General features: G+C 46.8%; 9 protein-coding genes across 9 annotated transcripts; 4 read left to right on the top strand and 5 right to left on the bottom strand.

The window, feature by feature from the left end:
• Positions 1–331: 331 nt before the first annotated feature.
• C8R40DRAFT_1042610 (ankyrin repeat-containing domain protein) lies at positions 332–2,298 on the bottom strand (the record flags this gene model as incomplete). The annotated part of the gene is made up of 7 exons (XM_046224097.1): positions 332–1,343; positions 1,404–1,486; positions 1,538–1,562; positions 1,626–1,690; positions 1,750–1,968; positions 2,033–2,199; positions 2,253–2,298. The coding sequence occupies 7 exons, from the start codon at positions 2,296–2,298 to the stop codon at positions 332–334; spliced, it is 1,617 nt and encodes a 538-aa protein (XP_046087398.1).
• Positions 2,299–2,455: 157 nt separating this feature from the next.
• On the top strand, positions 2,456–3,123 carry C8R40DRAFT_1160157 (uncharacterized protein; the record flags this gene model as incomplete). The annotated part of the gene is made up of 5 exons (XM_046229976.1): positions 2,456–2,501; positions 2,555–2,596; positions 2,659–2,681; positions 2,736–2,878; positions 2,946–3,123. 5 exons carry the CDS (start codon positions 2,456–2,458, stop codon positions 3,121–3,123), a joined length of 432 nt encoding a protein of 143 aa, XP_046087399.1.
• A 984-nt stretch (positions 3,124–4,107) lies between these two features.
• C8R40DRAFT_126452 (uncharacterized protein) lies at positions 4,108–4,873 on the top strand. Its single transcript, XM_046233892.1, has 4 exons — positions 4,108–4,196; positions 4,251–4,362; positions 4,425–4,445; positions 4,493–4,873. Exons 2-4 carry the CDS (start codon positions 4,261–4,263, stop codon positions 4,712–4,714), a joined length of 345 nt encoding a protein of 114 aa, XP_046087400.1. The 5' UTR covers positions 4,108–4,196; positions 4,251–4,260; the 3' UTR covers positions 4,715–4,873.
• Positions 4,874–5,324: 451 nt separating this feature from the next.
• Positions 5,325–6,564, bottom strand: C8R40DRAFT_1160158 (uncharacterized protein; the record flags this gene model as incomplete). Its single annotated transcript, XM_046229977.1, has 4 exons — positions 5,325–5,997; positions 6,046–6,073; positions 6,123–6,429; positions 6,496–6,564. 4 exons carry the CDS (start codon positions 6,562–6,564, stop codon positions 5,325–5,327), a joined length of 1,077 nt encoding a protein of 358 aa, XP_046087401.1.
• Positions 6,565–6,721: 157 nt separating this feature from the next.
• C8R40DRAFT_1099232 (uncharacterized protein) lies at positions 6,722–8,908 on the bottom strand. Its single transcript, XM_046227852.1, has one exon. It carries the CDS (start codon positions 8,680–8,682, stop codon positions 6,802–6,804), a length of 1,881 nt encoding a protein of 626 aa, XP_046087402.1. The 5' UTR covers positions 8,683–8,908; the 3' UTR covers positions 6,722–6,801.
• Positions 8,909–9,653: 745 nt separating this feature from the next.
• On the top strand, positions 9,654–11,356 carry C8R40DRAFT_1249617 (PIN domain-containing protein). Its single transcript, XM_046233677.1, has 5 exons — positions 9,654–9,830; positions 9,887–10,041; positions 10,115–10,229; positions 10,281–10,395; positions 10,454–11,356. The coding sequence occupies exons 1-5, from the start codon at positions 9,825–9,827 to the stop codon at positions 11,158–11,160; spliced, it is 1,098 nt and encodes a 365-aa protein (XP_046087403.1). The 5' UTR covers positions 9,654–9,824; the 3' UTR covers positions 11,161–11,356.
• A 322-nt stretch (positions 11,357–11,678) lies between these two features.
• On the top strand, positions 11,679–12,405 carry C8R40DRAFT_126420 (uncharacterized protein). Its single transcript, XM_046233885.1, has 3 exons — positions 11,679–11,938; positions 11,995–12,089; positions 12,146–12,405. Exons 1-3 carry the CDS (start codon positions 11,788–11,790, stop codon positions 12,359–12,361), a joined length of 462 nt encoding a protein of 153 aa, XP_046087404.1. The 5' UTR covers positions 11,679–11,787; the 3' UTR covers positions 12,362–12,405.
• A 44-nt stretch (positions 12,406–12,449) lies between these two features.
• Positions 12,450–13,397, bottom strand: C8R40DRAFT_1169427 (uncharacterized protein; the record flags this gene model as incomplete). Its single annotated transcript, XM_046231372.1, has 1 exon — positions 12,450–13,397. One exon carries the CDS (start codon positions 13,395–13,397, stop codon positions 12,450–12,452), a length of 948 nt encoding a protein of 315 aa, XP_046087405.1.
• Positions 13,398–13,962: 565 nt separating this feature from the next.
• On the bottom strand, positions 13,963–15,746 carry C8R40DRAFT_1169428 (uncharacterized protein; the record flags this gene model as incomplete). The annotated part of the gene is made up of 4 exons (XM_046231373.1): positions 13,963–14,316; positions 14,365–15,096; positions 15,155–15,247; positions 15,300–15,746. 4 exons carry the CDS (start codon positions 15,744–15,746, stop codon positions 13,963–13,965), a joined length of 1,626 nt encoding a protein of 541 aa, XP_046087406.1.
• Between the last annotated feature and the right edge of the window lie 399 nt (positions 15,747–16,145).

The following is a 16,145-nucleotide window of genomic DNA, read 5'->3' on the forward strand; positions in this document are numbered from 1 at the left end:
ACGCCAGCATGCATGGATCAAGTCACTTCGGAATAGTCCGATTATGAAAGCGGAATCTCCGACGAACAATTTCCGCAAGCCCATTGAGATCCTTGCAAATAAAATACGTAGAATGAGGTAAAATTTCATACAGCAAGTAGGTGTATAGAGGAAGATGATAAAGATACACAATGTCTTGGCGGGGGTGAAGCAGAGAACAACAAAGCAACGAGACACAGAACAGTAATAATCAAATAAACATAAACGCATAAGCTGTGGTCAGTAGTACACGGCATGATACATAGAGTGTATACAGGCGGATCATAGAGGACAGTTGAAATGTAAAAGCTTGTTATGCACCACGAAACGAGGCAGCAGACATCCCTCTTCTATGGCCAGCCGTGAGGGTATCAAGACCTGGTAAAGGTTTCGCCAAAGAATGGAACGCCATCCGTCGCCCGGCAGTCGGCGTACTATTATCTTCAGAAGGCAAAGGAGGCTCGGGGAATTGAGCATACTGGCTTGGTGGTCCTGTGAAGCTTCCAGGCTCCTCATGAACACGACTTTGGTTGCTCAGAGGTTGTGGTGAGTTGGAAGTTGATGACGACCGATTTAGCGTTGGAAGAGGGCGCGGAGATGGACGAGAAGAGCTTGGCCCTGTTCCAGAGCGCGTTCGAATCTCGGGTTGTTCTGGCGTTGGAGAAAGAGGGGGTTCAGCTGACCGTAAGTGGCTCGCGGATATTGAGGGCCGTAACCGTTTAGGCGTGGTGGAACCACTTGAGGGGAAGACCCCGAGGGATGTGAAATTGTCTCCATTCGTTGACGGACCTGCCGAAGTATAAGATCCATTTATCGATTTGTTGTCCGTTGACGAGCTTTCGCTTCGATTTCGTCTCATGTATTTCTCCATCGCGTCCGCATCTCGCTCTCTCACGCGGGAAGCGAGCTGAGATAATGCGGAAGCGGGATTGGCGGGAGGATTCAACTGTCCAGGGAATGTCGCGCTAGCAGAAGCTGAATGACCTAATGTCGGTGGGTGATAATGAGAGTGAGAGCTCGCAGATGGCTGCGATGACGGGGAAGAAGACAAGGAAGAATGACTATGAGGGGCTGCTAAACCATTCTCGTACTCTCCACTGTCAGAAGTGTTCGTGGTGCGGCTAGTGCCAGATCCACTACGCATCCGTTGCATAGGAGATCTGATTTCCCTAGTCCGTAAGCTCTCAGAATGTAAATTTGGTGGTACTATTCCCAATTGTTCTCCACCACGATGTGCAGCTTGAGCAAATATAGCCCGTCGAGATTTCTTGTTAAGCTCAAACTGTAAGCGGGCAGCATCTTGGAGTGTATCTCGAGTGCTATATCTAAGGTTATGGTTTTAAATTAGATACCGTGACAAATTGACACAACTTAATAAGACTCACGAGTACGCATAATCAGAGGCAGTATAGCCTTCATCGTTCCGAGCAGAGTATTGGCATCCGCGTTCGATGAGGAGTTGGACAATCTATTATTTAAAGATGAGTCAGGGACATTTTTCTCGCAGTCGAAGACTCACGGGAATGTGTCCCCAAGCGCTAGCGCTACCAAGTTGAAGGAGGAAGGACATTAGTTGAGTACCATTAGTAGATGAGGCAACAGCTCACTAGTGCAAGGGAGTGTTCCCTCCATTATCAGACAAGTTAAAATCGGCTCCCAGATCACATAACATCTGTGCGATGATAGACGTCGGTATTATTGACTGACCGATATGTGGATCGTGAAACATACCCGAACGAGTTCCTCATTACCCTTGAGAGCGGCAGCGTGTAGGGGTGTCTTCCCTTCGATATTTGTCCAGTCTAATGTTTTAGGGTATCGCTCATAGTACAGAGTTGCCATCCGTAAAGCAGCCCTGTGAATATCGCCGTTGCTTGACAGTGTGTAAGGATCGCCCAAGGCGCCACGTTGATCAGCTAGCAGCATAAGAATGGTATTATTTTCAACATCCTGTGTCAGAAGGAGTAGTGAGATGAGACTAGATTGATTGGCACAACGATAGCATGAGACGCACCCTACTGCACTCGTAGTCATCGTGGCCATTTTGTAGTAAGAACTCGAACGTTTCCTCATTCCCTTGTACTGCCGCCCACGCAAGAGAAGTATAACGTTGATGACTTGGATCGGGATTCCGCTGGTCAGTCCTTTGTACCAGTCTCTTCACGAGGAAGAGATTATTCTCTGTAAAACACCTCAAGAGACTGAATTGGGCGCAACCAGCAGATGTTACATACCAATAACTGCTCTTCGAAGACGAGCTGTAGGGTCTTTTTCGGCCATACCATGTAAGAGATGAAAGAACAAAGAAAGAAGTCCCGGGACTGTATTTATATAAATGACAATTGACGTGAGTGAGTGGCGGTGCCCGGGATTTATCCGCGAAATCCGAAGAGTAATTTATTTGGAATTCCCCAAGTTTTTCTTCATTCTTGCTTTCATGCCGAAAGTCGTTTCCAGGTCTGCGGTGTCATCCTCGACGGATGGTAAGTGTTCACTTCCCTTATTCCTTGGTGTGTTTTCAATGTCGTTCTTGCAGCACAGCCAACTGCTTCTTCGGCCGCCGCTCTTCGTGTTTATTGTGCGTCTTTTTCCTTCTTTCCGGTACAGCATACAATAATCATTGAGTATAATTATCACCAGATTGTATATGTGGGGAATTCATCGTACGATATATCATTAATCTTTCCCCTATCCATTGACGTGTCTCTCTCATTTAGCTTGTAATTGACACCAATTTGTCCGCTCTACCTCGCCGCCAGTCAGATAAGTCAACGATTATCCGCTGTCGAGACAGTGGCTCTGCGACTGCTCGCGTGTTCAAGCTCAATGCCACTCCAGTGGATCCTGTTCTCATTGAGAGGTACGGACAAATTAATCTTCCACAACAAGATTCAATGGTATTCACTTACATGCTGGAACTCAAACAGAAACGGTGGTCACGAACGCCAGTATAGGTTTCTCTGTCCTCGTTGTACATTACCCATTGGTTACCAGTCTACTCCTCCTCCTCCAAAATCAGGTCCTTTCTTGTACATCCTACCAGGTGCTCTGACTCAGATGCAGGGTCAATTACCACAAGGTGCTCTCGATGATGATGAATCGTAACTGTATGGGTGTCGAAAAGTTACATTCAGAAATCCGCATGTACAAGCAAGTACAGTGCCTTCAATTTAGCATATATTGCAGATGATGTTAAAATTTGAGTCTTCTTGATTCAGTAGTGGAAAATATCTGGTATCTGATTGCAACAGACCTCATTCCACTACAGAACACACATAGCCAATGTCGGAGACAGGAATAGCAAGACACAGTACACCGAAAAGACAAAGTTCCAGGAGCGTAGGAGCGTAGTGCTTCATAGATAGACGAGGCACAGCGAAACTCAAACAATGATTTATTGAACGTGATAACACTAATACGAGGGACTGATGTATGATGTATGTGAGATTGAAATAGTCGTTGGGAACATGGATATCGAATGGCCGTTGTATCATGAACAATGCAAACTGCTGCAAACTGAAAGAGATGAATCAGTATTGAGGTTCAACATGAAAACTATACAGAACCAAGAGAAATTTTGAAAGACTCAGATACCGTTGTAGGGTAAATACATGATGAAGCAAGGTTAGTAAGACCTGGCGCTCCGTTCATACAGTGTGAATAATGTTATAATCATTGTCAAAGGTGAATAGATGGTTTTCAAGGAGCATTAAGAGTAAGATGAGAACTCACGGGTTAGCGAAAAAAAAAACAAAGTGCTTGCAGGGAAACCAGAAGTTGTGGAAGACTGTAGATGGATGAGGACGGAGAAAAAAAAATTCCCTTTTTCAACGTTTTCCGAGCTTGGTCATGTTTGGCATCGCTTTCCAATATTACGTGACTGCTTTATCAATCCTAGGACCGTGTCGGATTTGTCGGTTTCTCTTCTTCTTCCTCTTCCTATCAGACTCTATCGATCTATACTGACATGTACAGCGACTGCGTATCATCAAAAATGCACTCAAGACATCGCAATTCTCCCAAATGTGGTTGCACAAAAGGAATCATTCTTCTTCACATTGAACAAGTAACCTTCGCAGGAAAAGACAAGGGAATGCGACATTCATATTGAACGTGACACCTCAGCTTCACCAAGGTTTCTCTCTACTCCAGACCGCAATCAGCCTCTCCGAAAACAGGTTCGGTAATCTTCGTTCGTACATGATCAACTTTCGAAATAACTTTGACGATAGGTCTATACCAATGACCCTGCTGCTTAACCCTCTCCCCCTCAGCTGTCCCCTCGCGTTTCCCTTTCCACCGATGGATTCTACCTTAGATTTGGACCTTGTTAACTCTCCCTACGTGAGCTCACGACAAGACCTTCTCTATCACATGCAGGACGTGCCTTATCAACTCTTGCAAAGCACCTATTTGTCGGAGGCAAGGTACAAGAGGATTCCTTCGAATCAATCTCGCTTGAACACTGTTTTAGGAGTTAGCCAATCTCCTACTGTCATTTCGTCTGCATCTGCTCGCTCGTCTCTTCCATCAGATTCGAGCGCAACCATCATGGTCATCAAGTGCTGACAGAACCTTTCCGAGGCTCCTGGAGTGTCGCCTTCCCATCTCGTTCTCAGTGCACGCCGAACAACTTCTTGACCGTGACACCGATCATGGATTTTACCTGGTCATCCTCTCACTCCACCCTCCTTAGCTTCATGGAAACTGGAAATCTAGAGATTCGTACTAGTGGTTTCTATTGATGTTCTTTCGAAGTCAAAATACAGTTTTTTGTATACTATCATCTATGTGCTTTTTAGCCTAACTTATTTCCGCTCTCCAGTTGTTCCGGTTTTTCCCCTTCTGCTAGAATATACTTATACATATTCAGATAGTAGGAATATACAAGGGAAACAACTCAGATCGAAGCAGATACAGGAGTAGGTAGACCTAGAAAGACAGAGACTATCCGAGTCAGCTATAGCTACAATTTGAAGGGTATAAGGGAGAATAAACCGTACAACAGAACCCATGGTAATACAGTGTCCGTTAGTGGCGTTTGTGCGTAGGCAGAGATACATCAGAGGAGTTTATAAATATGCATTGACTAGCGCGCATGAAGGTCTGTATGTCCGTGAAACCAAATATATGATACATGGAGAACGAAAGCAACAGAGGAGTGAGATTTGGACATAGTTGAGGCAAAGAAGAATGGAGAACAGGAATTGGACAGCAGCGAGAAAACTTCAGAGAAAGCGACAAACTCAAACCCCATTGAACAAGAATAAAAGGCCCGACCTTTTAACACAGAACCTGAAAGAGAATCAGACCCCTAAGCCCATTCTTTCTGCCAAGGTCCGATCTCCACTCCCGCTGTTACCTTGGCTTCCAACAAAATTAGAACTGGCGTTGTAGAGAGAATATGAACCTTTGTCTCCGCGTTCACCTCCGCCTCGTCGGGAACCTCCTCGGCCTCCTCCACCATTTCGCCTGGACCTGTTCCCATCTCTGTCGCGGTCCCGGCCACGATCCCGATCGCCACCTCTTTCTCTATCGCCTCTATCGCCCCTCTCTCTATCTCTGTCCCACCGCTCTCGATCGCGATTTCTCTGCGGAGACCCTCGTGGAGGTTCATCCTGAACTTCATCAATTTCCATCTTCACATTTGATTTGCCCCGCGGAGACCTCGACCTTGATCTTGATCGGCCTCTTCGTCCATTGTTCCCAGGATGATGAGCGGACGAGGGTAAGGAAACGTTGGACCTCATGGAGGGTGACATCTCGTCCTGATGTTGATCCTGGTCTGCCAGCGACAGGCGCTGCTTTTTGTGTACGTGCGAGTGCGCGCGAGGGCCAGTAGGCGGAAGGCGGCCTCCGGTGTTCGAGTGAGAACGTGGATGTGGTTTGATACCATTATTATGATAATGATTTTGCGGGGAGGCGGTACGATTGATTGAAGAAGAGGCAAAAGCCTGATAAGATTTATCGAGTTCGTTACTTGGAAATATATTAGTTCACAGGAGCAGTGAGAAGAAGCGAACTCACGATAGCGTGACAATGACCTGATGTGATTCTGAAGATACTGTCGGTTATGCGAACAAGAGAAAACAGAAGAAACTAACCTCTCAATGCACCCTCTAGCTTGTGTACGATTCGCTTCAAGCTCTGGACTTCCTCCTTCAGCCTTCCGGTCTCTCCTCTCTTCAGAATACCATACAATTCGTCATTCTCGTCTTGCAGTACCCTTACTCGCTGCGTCAAGGCAGCTGTAGTCGTATTGTTGGAGATTTCCGCTGCATCTGACGTTTGTGGAAGATGTGAGATATGCGGGAGTATCAACGAAGCAAACGTCGGCGGAAGTGTGACAGGTTCAGTCGTCGATGGAGGTGGTTGAGTCGAGAGGTACAGTCTCAAACGAGAAACTTCATCCTAGATAGACTATAAGTTGTTGGTCGCAAGAGCAATGTAGAAAAAACTTGCACTGAGTTGAATAACCTGCCCTTCCTTCTCCCGTAACAGCATTTCCAGCTCTAATTCTCGTGTAGAGGGTAAAGGAACATCCATGGCTCCAACAGTTGGGCTATGGGAAAGTGTATAAGATAGAATCGCGTCGTGGTTTGCTGGATCAAAGGGAAGCAACTGTTTTTCGATAAGAGAAGGAAAGAGGTCGAAGTGGACCAGAGCAGTAGAATCAATAGAGCTAAAATGGAATAATTCAAGCCAGCGTGAGAACTCCATTGGCCCTCCATTGGCCTTCCGTTATCACTCAATCCGCTTGCATAAAAGTACTACACATTGGAATTAATAGGCGAAACCCTCTACTGTAACTTGATGAGCACTAACGCTACTGTTCGCTAAACCCCCTAGTACAGCCTGTTCAAAAGGCTTGGGACCACATAAGTATATCTTTCGTGACAAGTCTGTACTCCGTAAATACTTCGAGTCAACCCGTTCTGAATGTATACGAACATCGTCAATTGAACCCGCCATTACCGTAACTTTCCTTGAGGTGAATAAGTCCAACATGAATTTCACCTTCTCTCCTGTGGAGTCAGCGGCCTTCATCAGCAGAGGTAGAAGAACATCAGGATCGCGTGTAGACAAGACCATATGTATGTCCCAGCGACATCCACTGTTGTCCGCCTTCAAAGCTTTGAGCATGCGTAAAAACGGTGTAAAGCCAATGCCACCGGCAATCCACAGAAGCTTGACCTCAGAATCCTTCGCAGGAGAAGGTAGACAGAATGAACCACTGAAACCAACCAAACCTAGACGAATTTCTAGATCAGAGGCATTTGTGAGTAGTTCTGGCCTCGACTTAGCCAGTGCGCGTGCAAGGTTAAAGAGAGCCCCTGTAACCACGCCACCGGGTATCTCGCGCATGGTAAGTGCAAACTCGTGAGTGAATGAATCAGAGACCGTCCAAGTACGCACGCGGTCGTCATTCAAGGATTTGGGATTCGATGGTGCCATGTGTGCATATTTGGGTTTTCCTAAAAGATCTGCAAAACTTAAGATGGCGGCTTGTCCTGGGTTAATGGTAAGGGGAACAGACGATAGAAACCAGAATGTGGCAATTGAAGAGGAATGCATATCGATGCGACTGAGCAAAACAGTCTGATTAGGGTTTGACGATATGACACGGCCGCCTGCTTCTTCTGCGAGGAAACGAAGAGGTGGACTGTATGGACTCTGTTCCGCATGTGTGCCCACGGTCTGTCGTACAGGAAGCGCGTCCAGTACAAATATATATCCAGTCACGAACAGAGTGGTGAGCGCCATTTGGGTATGGAGAGGCATAATCCGCTGAGCATCTTCCCCTACAAGATTCTTTGCTTCGCCAGTGAGGTACAGAATTGCACCGCTCTCGAAATCGACGAATGTGAAAGATGCTAGTGACGAGGCTTCGATGTTACCAAGAGATGTGAGAATTCGGTTACCAGAAAAATCAGGTAAAACAAGTGTACGTTGATCCTTGAGCGATACCCGGATGAAACCTTTACGGCCTCCACGTTGGTTCATACCTAGGTGAGACGGAAATAATGCTGCATCTTTCTCGAGAGCGACATAGGTAGTTCCTAAAAAAACTGTGTCCGAAGCCAAGATAAAATCGATGAGCTCAGCCGGAAGACGATCATCTTTCTGGAGATGTAATCTTTCGGTCATGAGTTTGGGATGTGTATTTGGATGAGGAGAAAGGTGTCGAAGATTTATGTATTTGGGACAATTCCCTATCGTTTCATTGATCGTCATTTCGAGGACAACGCAATCATCTCCATCTCCGGAGCGTTCATATCGTGAAACAAATCCCGCGATCTTATTCCTCCTCCGCGTTGGGAAGTGAATACCAATTCCAGCTATGAGCATGTTGTCCTTCCCTGTCCTCAAGATCGGCTCTCCATCCCAAATCCGTGCCGACACTCTCAACCTACTACCCCCAATGTACCGAATGAAACTGCTTCCAGGTCGTCCTTCCCCTGGCGCCAATATGGAGCTCCAAGGCCGCCCATCCGAGTCCACAGTTGTGACAGGAAGGAAGTGGCATTCACTGTGAAATTGAGCATGACCAGGATCAATCTCTTCGCTGATCCAGGTGTACATCCCATCAAGCGATGGATCCTCAGTAAATTTCATCTTTTGGCGGATGGACAGTTCGCCAATGTGCCAGCCGTTTAGTGCCATGGTTTTAGTGGGGAGATATGGACGTTTTTCGTAAGATGAAACACTACCATGTCTATATAAATACTGGCGGGAAAAGTGTCGATTTGTCAAAGGCCGCGCGGGATGAGTAAGCTTGAAAGTATCTCGAAGTCGGAAGTCTATGACCTGCAGCTATTTGAGCAGTGGACTCTGGGCGAGTCGTGGAAGGTCGTGGAGCAATCAAATGGGGTGGTGGTGGAAAGCTAGAATTACGTGTTGAAGAAAGAAACCCCTTTATCCAATAACTCTTTGTTCACTTGCCTTCTTGCTCATCCTTCTCGATTTTTCCTCAGATCAATTCCCTTCCTCGTTCATCCAAGTACGTTGTCGAATCTATGTCTTTTTACTTACCTTTACAGCGGTCGGCTCTTCCATCTCGTTACGAATCCTCTGGTTAGTCTTTGTAACAAGGAAGTTCCTCCGAGCAGAGTCCAGCCTAAGTCTTGCTCTTTCACTTCTGCAGCTTGGGATCATATCTCTTATGAGAACGCCAATGGTATGCTACCTGCAGCATCTGTACGATACTCTATGAAGTTCCTGAAGCTTCTCTTCAGCTCATTTTCAACACCCCACCAACTTTGTATGACTTATTCCGCCTTATCTTCGGAGACGGCCGGACTAGTTGACAAATATAGGCAAGCGGCTATATTTGGGCTATATACAGATAGACGGACACAGAAGTCCACCTGGCTTACGTCAGGTGGCCATGGACCGGCCTCTCATCAGAGCTGTGCGGCAGGCACTCTGATATTGGCTTAATGGGGAGGGTGCCCCCCAGATCCATCACCCACACCAAAAACACCTACACATATGCCGTGGTCCCCGATGCTATGCCGATGTTGCAAATCGGATCGGGTAACCATGTGGACGGCACCACATGGCATACTCCACCCCGTGAATAGGGAGTCATGATCTATCATTGCAAAGTAGAACCGGCGGGTTAGGGCAGCGGTTAAGCCCTCTGATGAGCCCCTTCGCAAGGGCGAAACCCGCACAAAGTCCCTACCTTTCGGGTTCGAACCCCAAAGCTGCCTAATAGCTTCGAAATAAAAGAATTACAAGCAACATCCGATTTTCAAAATCCACTTCAACAATTCTCTACCTTTGCAAACGAAGATGTCGAAATGCAGGTTAGCATCACTCTCAAACTATCTACTGCATCTTCGCTCATGGCGAACGGTTTTAGGCCCCTCTGGCTGAAAGTTCTTTCTTTGTCATACCCGACACAAATGTTCTTCTACACTATCTTGACGCCCTCGCCGCTTTTGCTGATGATGTGAAACGCTCTAATCTTCATGTCATGATTATAGTACCTTCTGCGGTGGTCGACGAGTTAGATTGGTATGTGTGTACTACTCAGTGGTATGATCAGTCACAGATCGAAGTCGAACTTCGGCACGCACTGTTTATGTAGGCAAAAGAAAGACATTTGGTTCTCTAGGAAAGCCTCAGTTTGGCTCTGGGACATGATTCAAAAAAAGAACGTATTGAAAGGTCAAGGTAGAAATGAACATATACGGAGTTACCGGGTACGCTCGTTGACGATATTCAAGTATGTATACAGCTAATGTGGTGACCAGGAATGTAAAAATAACGATGAAAGAATCATTGATTGTGCCCTTTACTTTGCTCGAAAACGACCGACTGTCCTGTGTAGCGCAGACCGGAATCTCTGTATCGATGCCGTGGCGCAAGGTATGCTCTTTTGCAATATCAATTACTGAGCTCCATTGATTCCAACAATGATATCTAGGTGAACACAACTTAGCTGTCATGAACCCTCACGACCATAAAAATCCTCGTTGGAGTTCTCGCGTTCTCGGAACATTTCTTTTTGGATCGCAATTCGAAGAATCTATCTTCCAGCAATGGAGACCAAGTTACACAGAAGAATCCATCGTTATCGCCCGTTCGGATGATGACATGGGTATGGACATGGACGTGGATACGAATGATGCCCAAGGATCCGAGCTTTATCAAAGCGATGCGCGCACTTTGTTACACAGCCAAGTAATCGATATATTTGTTGCGCTCTTGAGGGAACTTGTAGCGGCCGATCAACGAGACCTTCAAACGAAGGCTAGAGAGGGAGCTGCAGCTTCGATACATGCTCCATCTACGTTGAGATCAATCCACGCTCCTAAACGAGACGTGAAGGTGTCCGATATGGCTTTCGAAGACATTCTTAATTACGTGGCGCACCCTCCTGGTTGTCGTCCTATCAACTTACGGGAAGGCAACCTATCCCTGACAAGGTTTCTTTCCAAGCCTTATCAGGCATACACAGGGTGGCGCAATGGAAATGACTGGTCGAGACAAGATTGGCTTATCGCGCTGAAAAAGTTGAAAGAGATCGGAGAGGCGTGGGGAAAGAGAGGTGGAGATATTGTCAATATCTTGAAATATGATCTTCTGCCGCATATCCAAGCTGTTTTCTGCGATGATGATATACGACTATAGATTGCTCTCTTCTATGTATACTACAGTAGTTTTGAAGTAAGTCAGTGTTTAGATGAAACCTCAACGTCAACACCTAGTCGGAACAGTCGTTGTCCTATCGTCTGGACGAAGTTCCCATTCTTGATGGAAATACTCGCTGGAATGCTTCAGAACATGGCCAGAAAGAGAGGATACCGAGGATTCTGCACCAGACTTGGTGTACGGAGAACCTGCCAACACGTTGGAAGGGTATCTCACAAGAATGCAGAGATATGATGCCTGACTAGTACGTGTATTGCTCCTCTTGTTTGTTTAGATTTCCATCTGACCCTACGCAATGTCAGCGAATTTGGACAGATGACAGCTCTCGTGAGTTCATTGCAGAGCATTATTCATGGTTTCTCGATACGTTCAACGACTACAAATATGCCATTCGACGCGCTGATGCCATACGGTATTTTGTTCTTCACCACTATGGCGGCGTCTATCTTGATTTGGATGTAGGCTGTCTCCGTCCATTAGACCCGTTGCTGGTCTATCCCGTCATACTACCAAAAACCCACGAAATCAGGTCGACGACATTCAACCTGTGTTACTCTGAATGCGCTCTCATTTTCAACAGACTGGCAAATATTCTCTGCCGGTATCATGACTGATACTGGTGTTCGGGACATGTTCATCTCATCGGTGACAAAGTTTGCCTCAAGTGGGATGAGTTCACAGCCGCTCACGGATTGGTACGACGCCGCTTCTGGTATGTCCGAAACATTTCGCGCCAGACCTGTTGTCGGGGGACACCGTAAGTGACAACCACTTCCCTTAATTTCCGTCCACTAAAGTGTACATGTTATCTAGTTGCTCTGGTACGTTTCCTTCCTCCTATGTTCACGGGCGCTAATTTCTTTCTGTGTCTGTCCCTGGTCTGTCCTATGTTCCACCTAGTTGGCTCTGTATGTGCAATTTCTCATCATAGACTTGGTACATTTGCTTATCAACTCTCTTGCAGCAACAGTTCGTCAATCGCCGATACTGGTTCAACCAACTCTTCGCCGTCTTCATCCAACTCGAATACGGGTTATGCTACCACAAACATCAGTGTAGTATATCCTCTAATGGTGGTGCTAGTATTGGCGTCTCTTTGGTTTGGATCGTATGCTTGGTATATGTTTATATTGTAATCCAATATCATTTATTCAATGTGAAAGTCAATGTACATAACTGATCCCTCGAGGCTCTTAAAGGTTCTTTTTCAATGCTTCGTGTAAGCTTTGAGCTCAAACATAACTAACGTCTGTAGATACCAAAATCCATCATTTGGATCTTAGAACCCTTCCGGCCGGTTTGTACTTCTTCTCCTGTTCTTTTCTCCTTTTCTCAGTCTCCTTCTCCTTCTGGACTCTCTCCTTGTCGAACTTGTCCCAAAACTCCCGTTTCTTCCTCTCCCGTTCCTCGACCTCTTCCTTCTCTTGAACAGGTTTTAGCTGTTCCTCCTTGACATGCTTCTCCCAATCTTCCAATTTTTTACGTTCCTTATCGGCTCGCTTTCGGGTCCTGTCTCTCTGAGCTTGAGTCATGTCAATCTCACTGGGCTTGATTTCTTTTCCATTCACGTCCTTCAGCCTCCCCGTTTCAGCTTTCCACAGCCGTTCCGCCCTTTCCTCTGCCCTTCGTTCCTCTTCCAAATCCTTCCTCATCCTGCTATTCTGTAATTCCTCGATTTTGGGTGCTTGTCCTCCGACATTACCGGCTGGATTCAAAGCGCCTGCTTTCTCCAATTGCTCGTTTATCCCGCTCTGAAGTCGATAATCCTCCAGCCACGTAACGGCAGCTTCCTTGGCTGGGAAATTCTCCTGGGCGAACGAATTGATATCGGAAAAGATCCCCTTGGCGGTATTGACGAAAGGGTCATTCCCTTCACCCAACCATACTCCTTCCTTCTTCATCGAATCTTTCGGATAATTCTCCAATACCTTGTCGAATACCTTGTCGGGCTCAAGGTAAGCCTTATAATCATCGATTCTTTCTCGTAGATCTGCGCGTGTCTGTGATACGGCAAGAAAAGCGGCACCGAGATGAGGATCGTATGGGATACCCAGGGAGGCACGGTGGTCTATCTCGGTTTGAAGTTGAACGTACATGTGCTCGACGATCTCGTATGCTCGTTCGCCTTGACTATAGTCCTCTGGACTGACTTTGACTTTACCGGGATCGGAAGGGTTGGAGGGGATGGGACCAGTGTTGGGTTTCTTTTGCGACATGGCTTGCAGATGTTCTGACAGCAATGGACGGGTTCTGTCAGACTATGTAAACCCTCGAGAGGCTTGAGATCCAATTGTGTAGCTTACCTGTTCAAGTCGTGAAGGGAGAGGGCTACGGATGCAACGCGAGCAAGATGTAAACGGTATCGATATTGGACTGAGACCAAAGCGGCACAAAGGTTATAAGGTCGATTGGGTGCCTGAAGTAAGTCACGCAGAATGATTTGAATCTCGTGCCGAAACGTCGAAGGATAGCAATCTTGACAGCGACATTATGAATGGGTCCAGAGCGTGGAACTGGTGAAGGTCGCGAGGATAACGATTATTACTTGCGGCACCAATGAAACTGTAATTTTCACCTGATGACAACTGACAGATAGCCTGCAATTATTCTGCAATTATGTATAACGCAGTCAACTCAACGCAGTTAACTCGCCATCTTCGCTTAGGTTCGCTAATATTGGTGGCACAAATTAATTGTCTGGTCCTGCAAATAATTCCTATACGGGAAGTCATCCAGTACCTTCGATTGTCTGTCTAGTAAAGACCATAAACAGTCCTTAGTCTAGGCCTTGGGAACCTCCAACATCATCCCTGTAAGAACCACATCATAAGGGCAGTATATATGGTCGACGTGGACGATTGTCATTCCGGGCGCGAGAACGCTTTCTGCGGCGACAAGGTCGAGCCGAGGCGAGACGATCTTCACGTCCTTGAAATCAAGCTTGATATTGTCCAGCTGTTGGGGAATACTCCCCTTGTCTAGCTCGTAGCGATTATCAGAGTACCATGCAAATTTGTCATCGCTGGGCGGGAGATGACCGAGGATTCCAGTCTTGCTTAGCTTGAACGACGAGGCTGTGATAGACATGTCGACAGCAATGCCCGTGGTGTCTTCAACTTTGGCAAAATCAGTTGTCTACATAGCGTCAGTCAATGTATCATTCGATTGAAGATAGCCATTCACCTGATCGACATTGACGGCAACTCGAACAGTTCCATAGGTATACTTGCTTGAGGGTCCCATGCCCATATATTGGTTCAAGTGCTGTATGGAATACCAATCGCAGTCGTGACTGTAAGCGAGTTGAACCTTGGCCTGGCCGTCCTGAATGGTCATGGTACAGGGGCTCTCTTGTAGTTTGACGTGGAATGACTCGAAATGGGAACTAGTACCGAACAGAGACCGTTGTGGAACGTCGTTCAATTGAACGTCCCAATCGCTTTCGAGGTAAAACGTGTATTTGAAACCTTTAGCGACTGTCTCTTCCTTCGCTTTCTTGTCATCTCCCAGCTTGCGATCTACCCGATACGCCTCAAGCTGCTTCAGGTAAACACCTCGGCTAAAAGTTTCGTGTGAGATGATTATACTGGCATCTTGGTCTTTGGGTATTGGGTGGATAGGCGTGGCTGAAGTGCTGGTAAATGTAGCAGCAAGATTGCCAGAAGGAGAACCACTGCCAACTGTTTGGATGAAGATGCTCAATACGCCGTCGTCTTTTTCTCCGCTCGCGGCGAAAATGAATGATTTGGGTTGAAGCAGACCATTGGGATCAGCATCGGCTTTGATCGACTTTACGGTTGCCAGTCTGTAATCGATCTGATTGAGGTTGTTATGGTCTCCGAACCAAGCCTTGACTTTGTCAATTGCGTCTGATAGCGGCTCGTCCAGTTTGTTCTCTTTTCCGGATATGTTTATCTGATCACAAGCGGAGTAGGTCAGCATATGTAAGAGGACGGAGGGGAAGGACACATACGAATCGATATACTGCGGTCTGACAGCCGAAGTGGAGTATGATGTGTGAAGCTTCGACACCGTTCTCACCTAAATGTATCGTTTTGTCCGCAAACTGATCTGGTCAGGGTTGATACATTTCGACCATTGTGAGCTCAAGTACTCACAGTAGCTTTCGCATCCACATCGCCAGGTTCCACATCGCCAGTAACATTCTTTAGCGGTACCGTGACCTGTAATTCATACACTCCATTCTCAACGGTCATCACGTCCGGCTCTCCATCCATATCCCCCTTCTTAGTATACCACTGCATCGAGCTCTTTACCGCGAAGGGGATCCTCAGTGTAGCCGCGCATCCAGTCATGATCTCGGCTGTCGCAAAACTGAGATGGGGATGACCAAGGTCAAACTCGAGCTCGGCGGTATAATGTGAAGCCTGTTTCTTGTCTACCGGGACTTTCATTTTATCAGTTTTTGGATCGGCCTTCCATACGTTCTCGAGTAATGTGTTGAGCTTGGAGCAGCGATAGGACACGATCATGTCCCACAAAGCTGTAGACGTCCGGCCTTCCATACATTTGAGAAGGGTGTTGGCATCGGTGAAAGTCGTCATGCTGTGAGAGAGGAATGCAAGTTCAGTCAGGAGAATCACCGCCCAGTGACTAGCTTATTTCCCTATATATTTCTCAGCCGGGAAAAGCGTTCCTGTCGGAGTTTGAGGGTTTATCTTTCTTTGACCTTTCAAGCGGAAAGAGATTCCTCTCCCTCTGTGTACATCACTATTTGGTTACCAACGTTTGGGTACAGCTCGAGACAACATGGCTTGGTGCGTCGAGTCTGAAGCCATGGTGATGTGATGGCTGACACGATCACAGTGAAGGCTTCAATCTCTTCCGCTGGCCCAAAGACAAACCGACTCTGATCCTGTTTGGCGCAGATGAGCCCTACGAGCTGAACGAGCAACATTTGGATCACGACCTCGAGATCTATGCCGAGTCGGTAGTTCTGTCTG

The sequence above is a fragment of the Lentinula edodes genome (assembly GCF_021015755.1).
Source record: "Lentinula edodes strain Le(Bin) 0899 ss11 chromosome Unknown C8R40scaffold_13, whole genome shotgun sequence".
NCBI lineage: Eukaryota > Fungi > Basidiomycota > Agaricomycetes > Agaricales > Omphalotaceae > Lentinula > Lentinula edodes.

Coding starts and splice junctions, on each gene's coding strand:
- C8R40DRAFT_126452 (XM_046233892.1), top strand. CDS start 4,261: ATGACCCTGCTGCTTAACCCTCTCCCCCTCAGCTGTCCCCTCGCGTTT. Junction 4,363..4,424: donor ACCTTGTTAACTCTCCCTAC/GTGAGCTCACGA, acceptor ACTCTTGCAAAG/CACCTATTTGTCGGAGGCAA. Junction 4,446..4,492: donor ACCTATTTGTCGGAGGCAAG/GTACAAGAGGAT, acceptor ACACTGTTTTAG/GAGTTAGCCAATCTCCTACT.
- C8R40DRAFT_1099232 (XM_046227852.1), bottom strand. CDS start 8,682: ATGGCACTAAACGGCTGGCACATTGGCGAACTGTCCATCCGCCAAAAG.
- C8R40DRAFT_1249617 (XM_046233677.1), top strand. Junction 10,042..10,114: donor GTGGTCGACGAGTTAGATTG/GTATGTGTGTAC, acceptor CTGTTTATGTAG/GCAAAAGAAAGACATTTGGT. Junction 10,396..10,453: donor TATCGATGCCGTGGCGCAAG/GTATGCTCTTTT, acceptor AATGATATCTAG/GTGAACACAACTTAGCTGTC.
- C8R40DRAFT_126420 (XM_046233885.1), top strand. CDS start 11,788: ATGACTGATACTGGTGTTCGGGACATGTTCATCTCATCGGTGACAAAG. Junction 11,939..11,994: donor ACCTGTTGTCGGGGGACACC/GTAAGTGACAAC, acceptor CATGTTATCTAG/TTGCTCTGGTACGTTTCCTT. Junction 12,090..12,145: donor TGTTCCACCTAGTTGGCTCT/GTATGTGCAATT, acceptor ACTCTCTTGCAG/CAACAGTTCGTCAATCGCCG.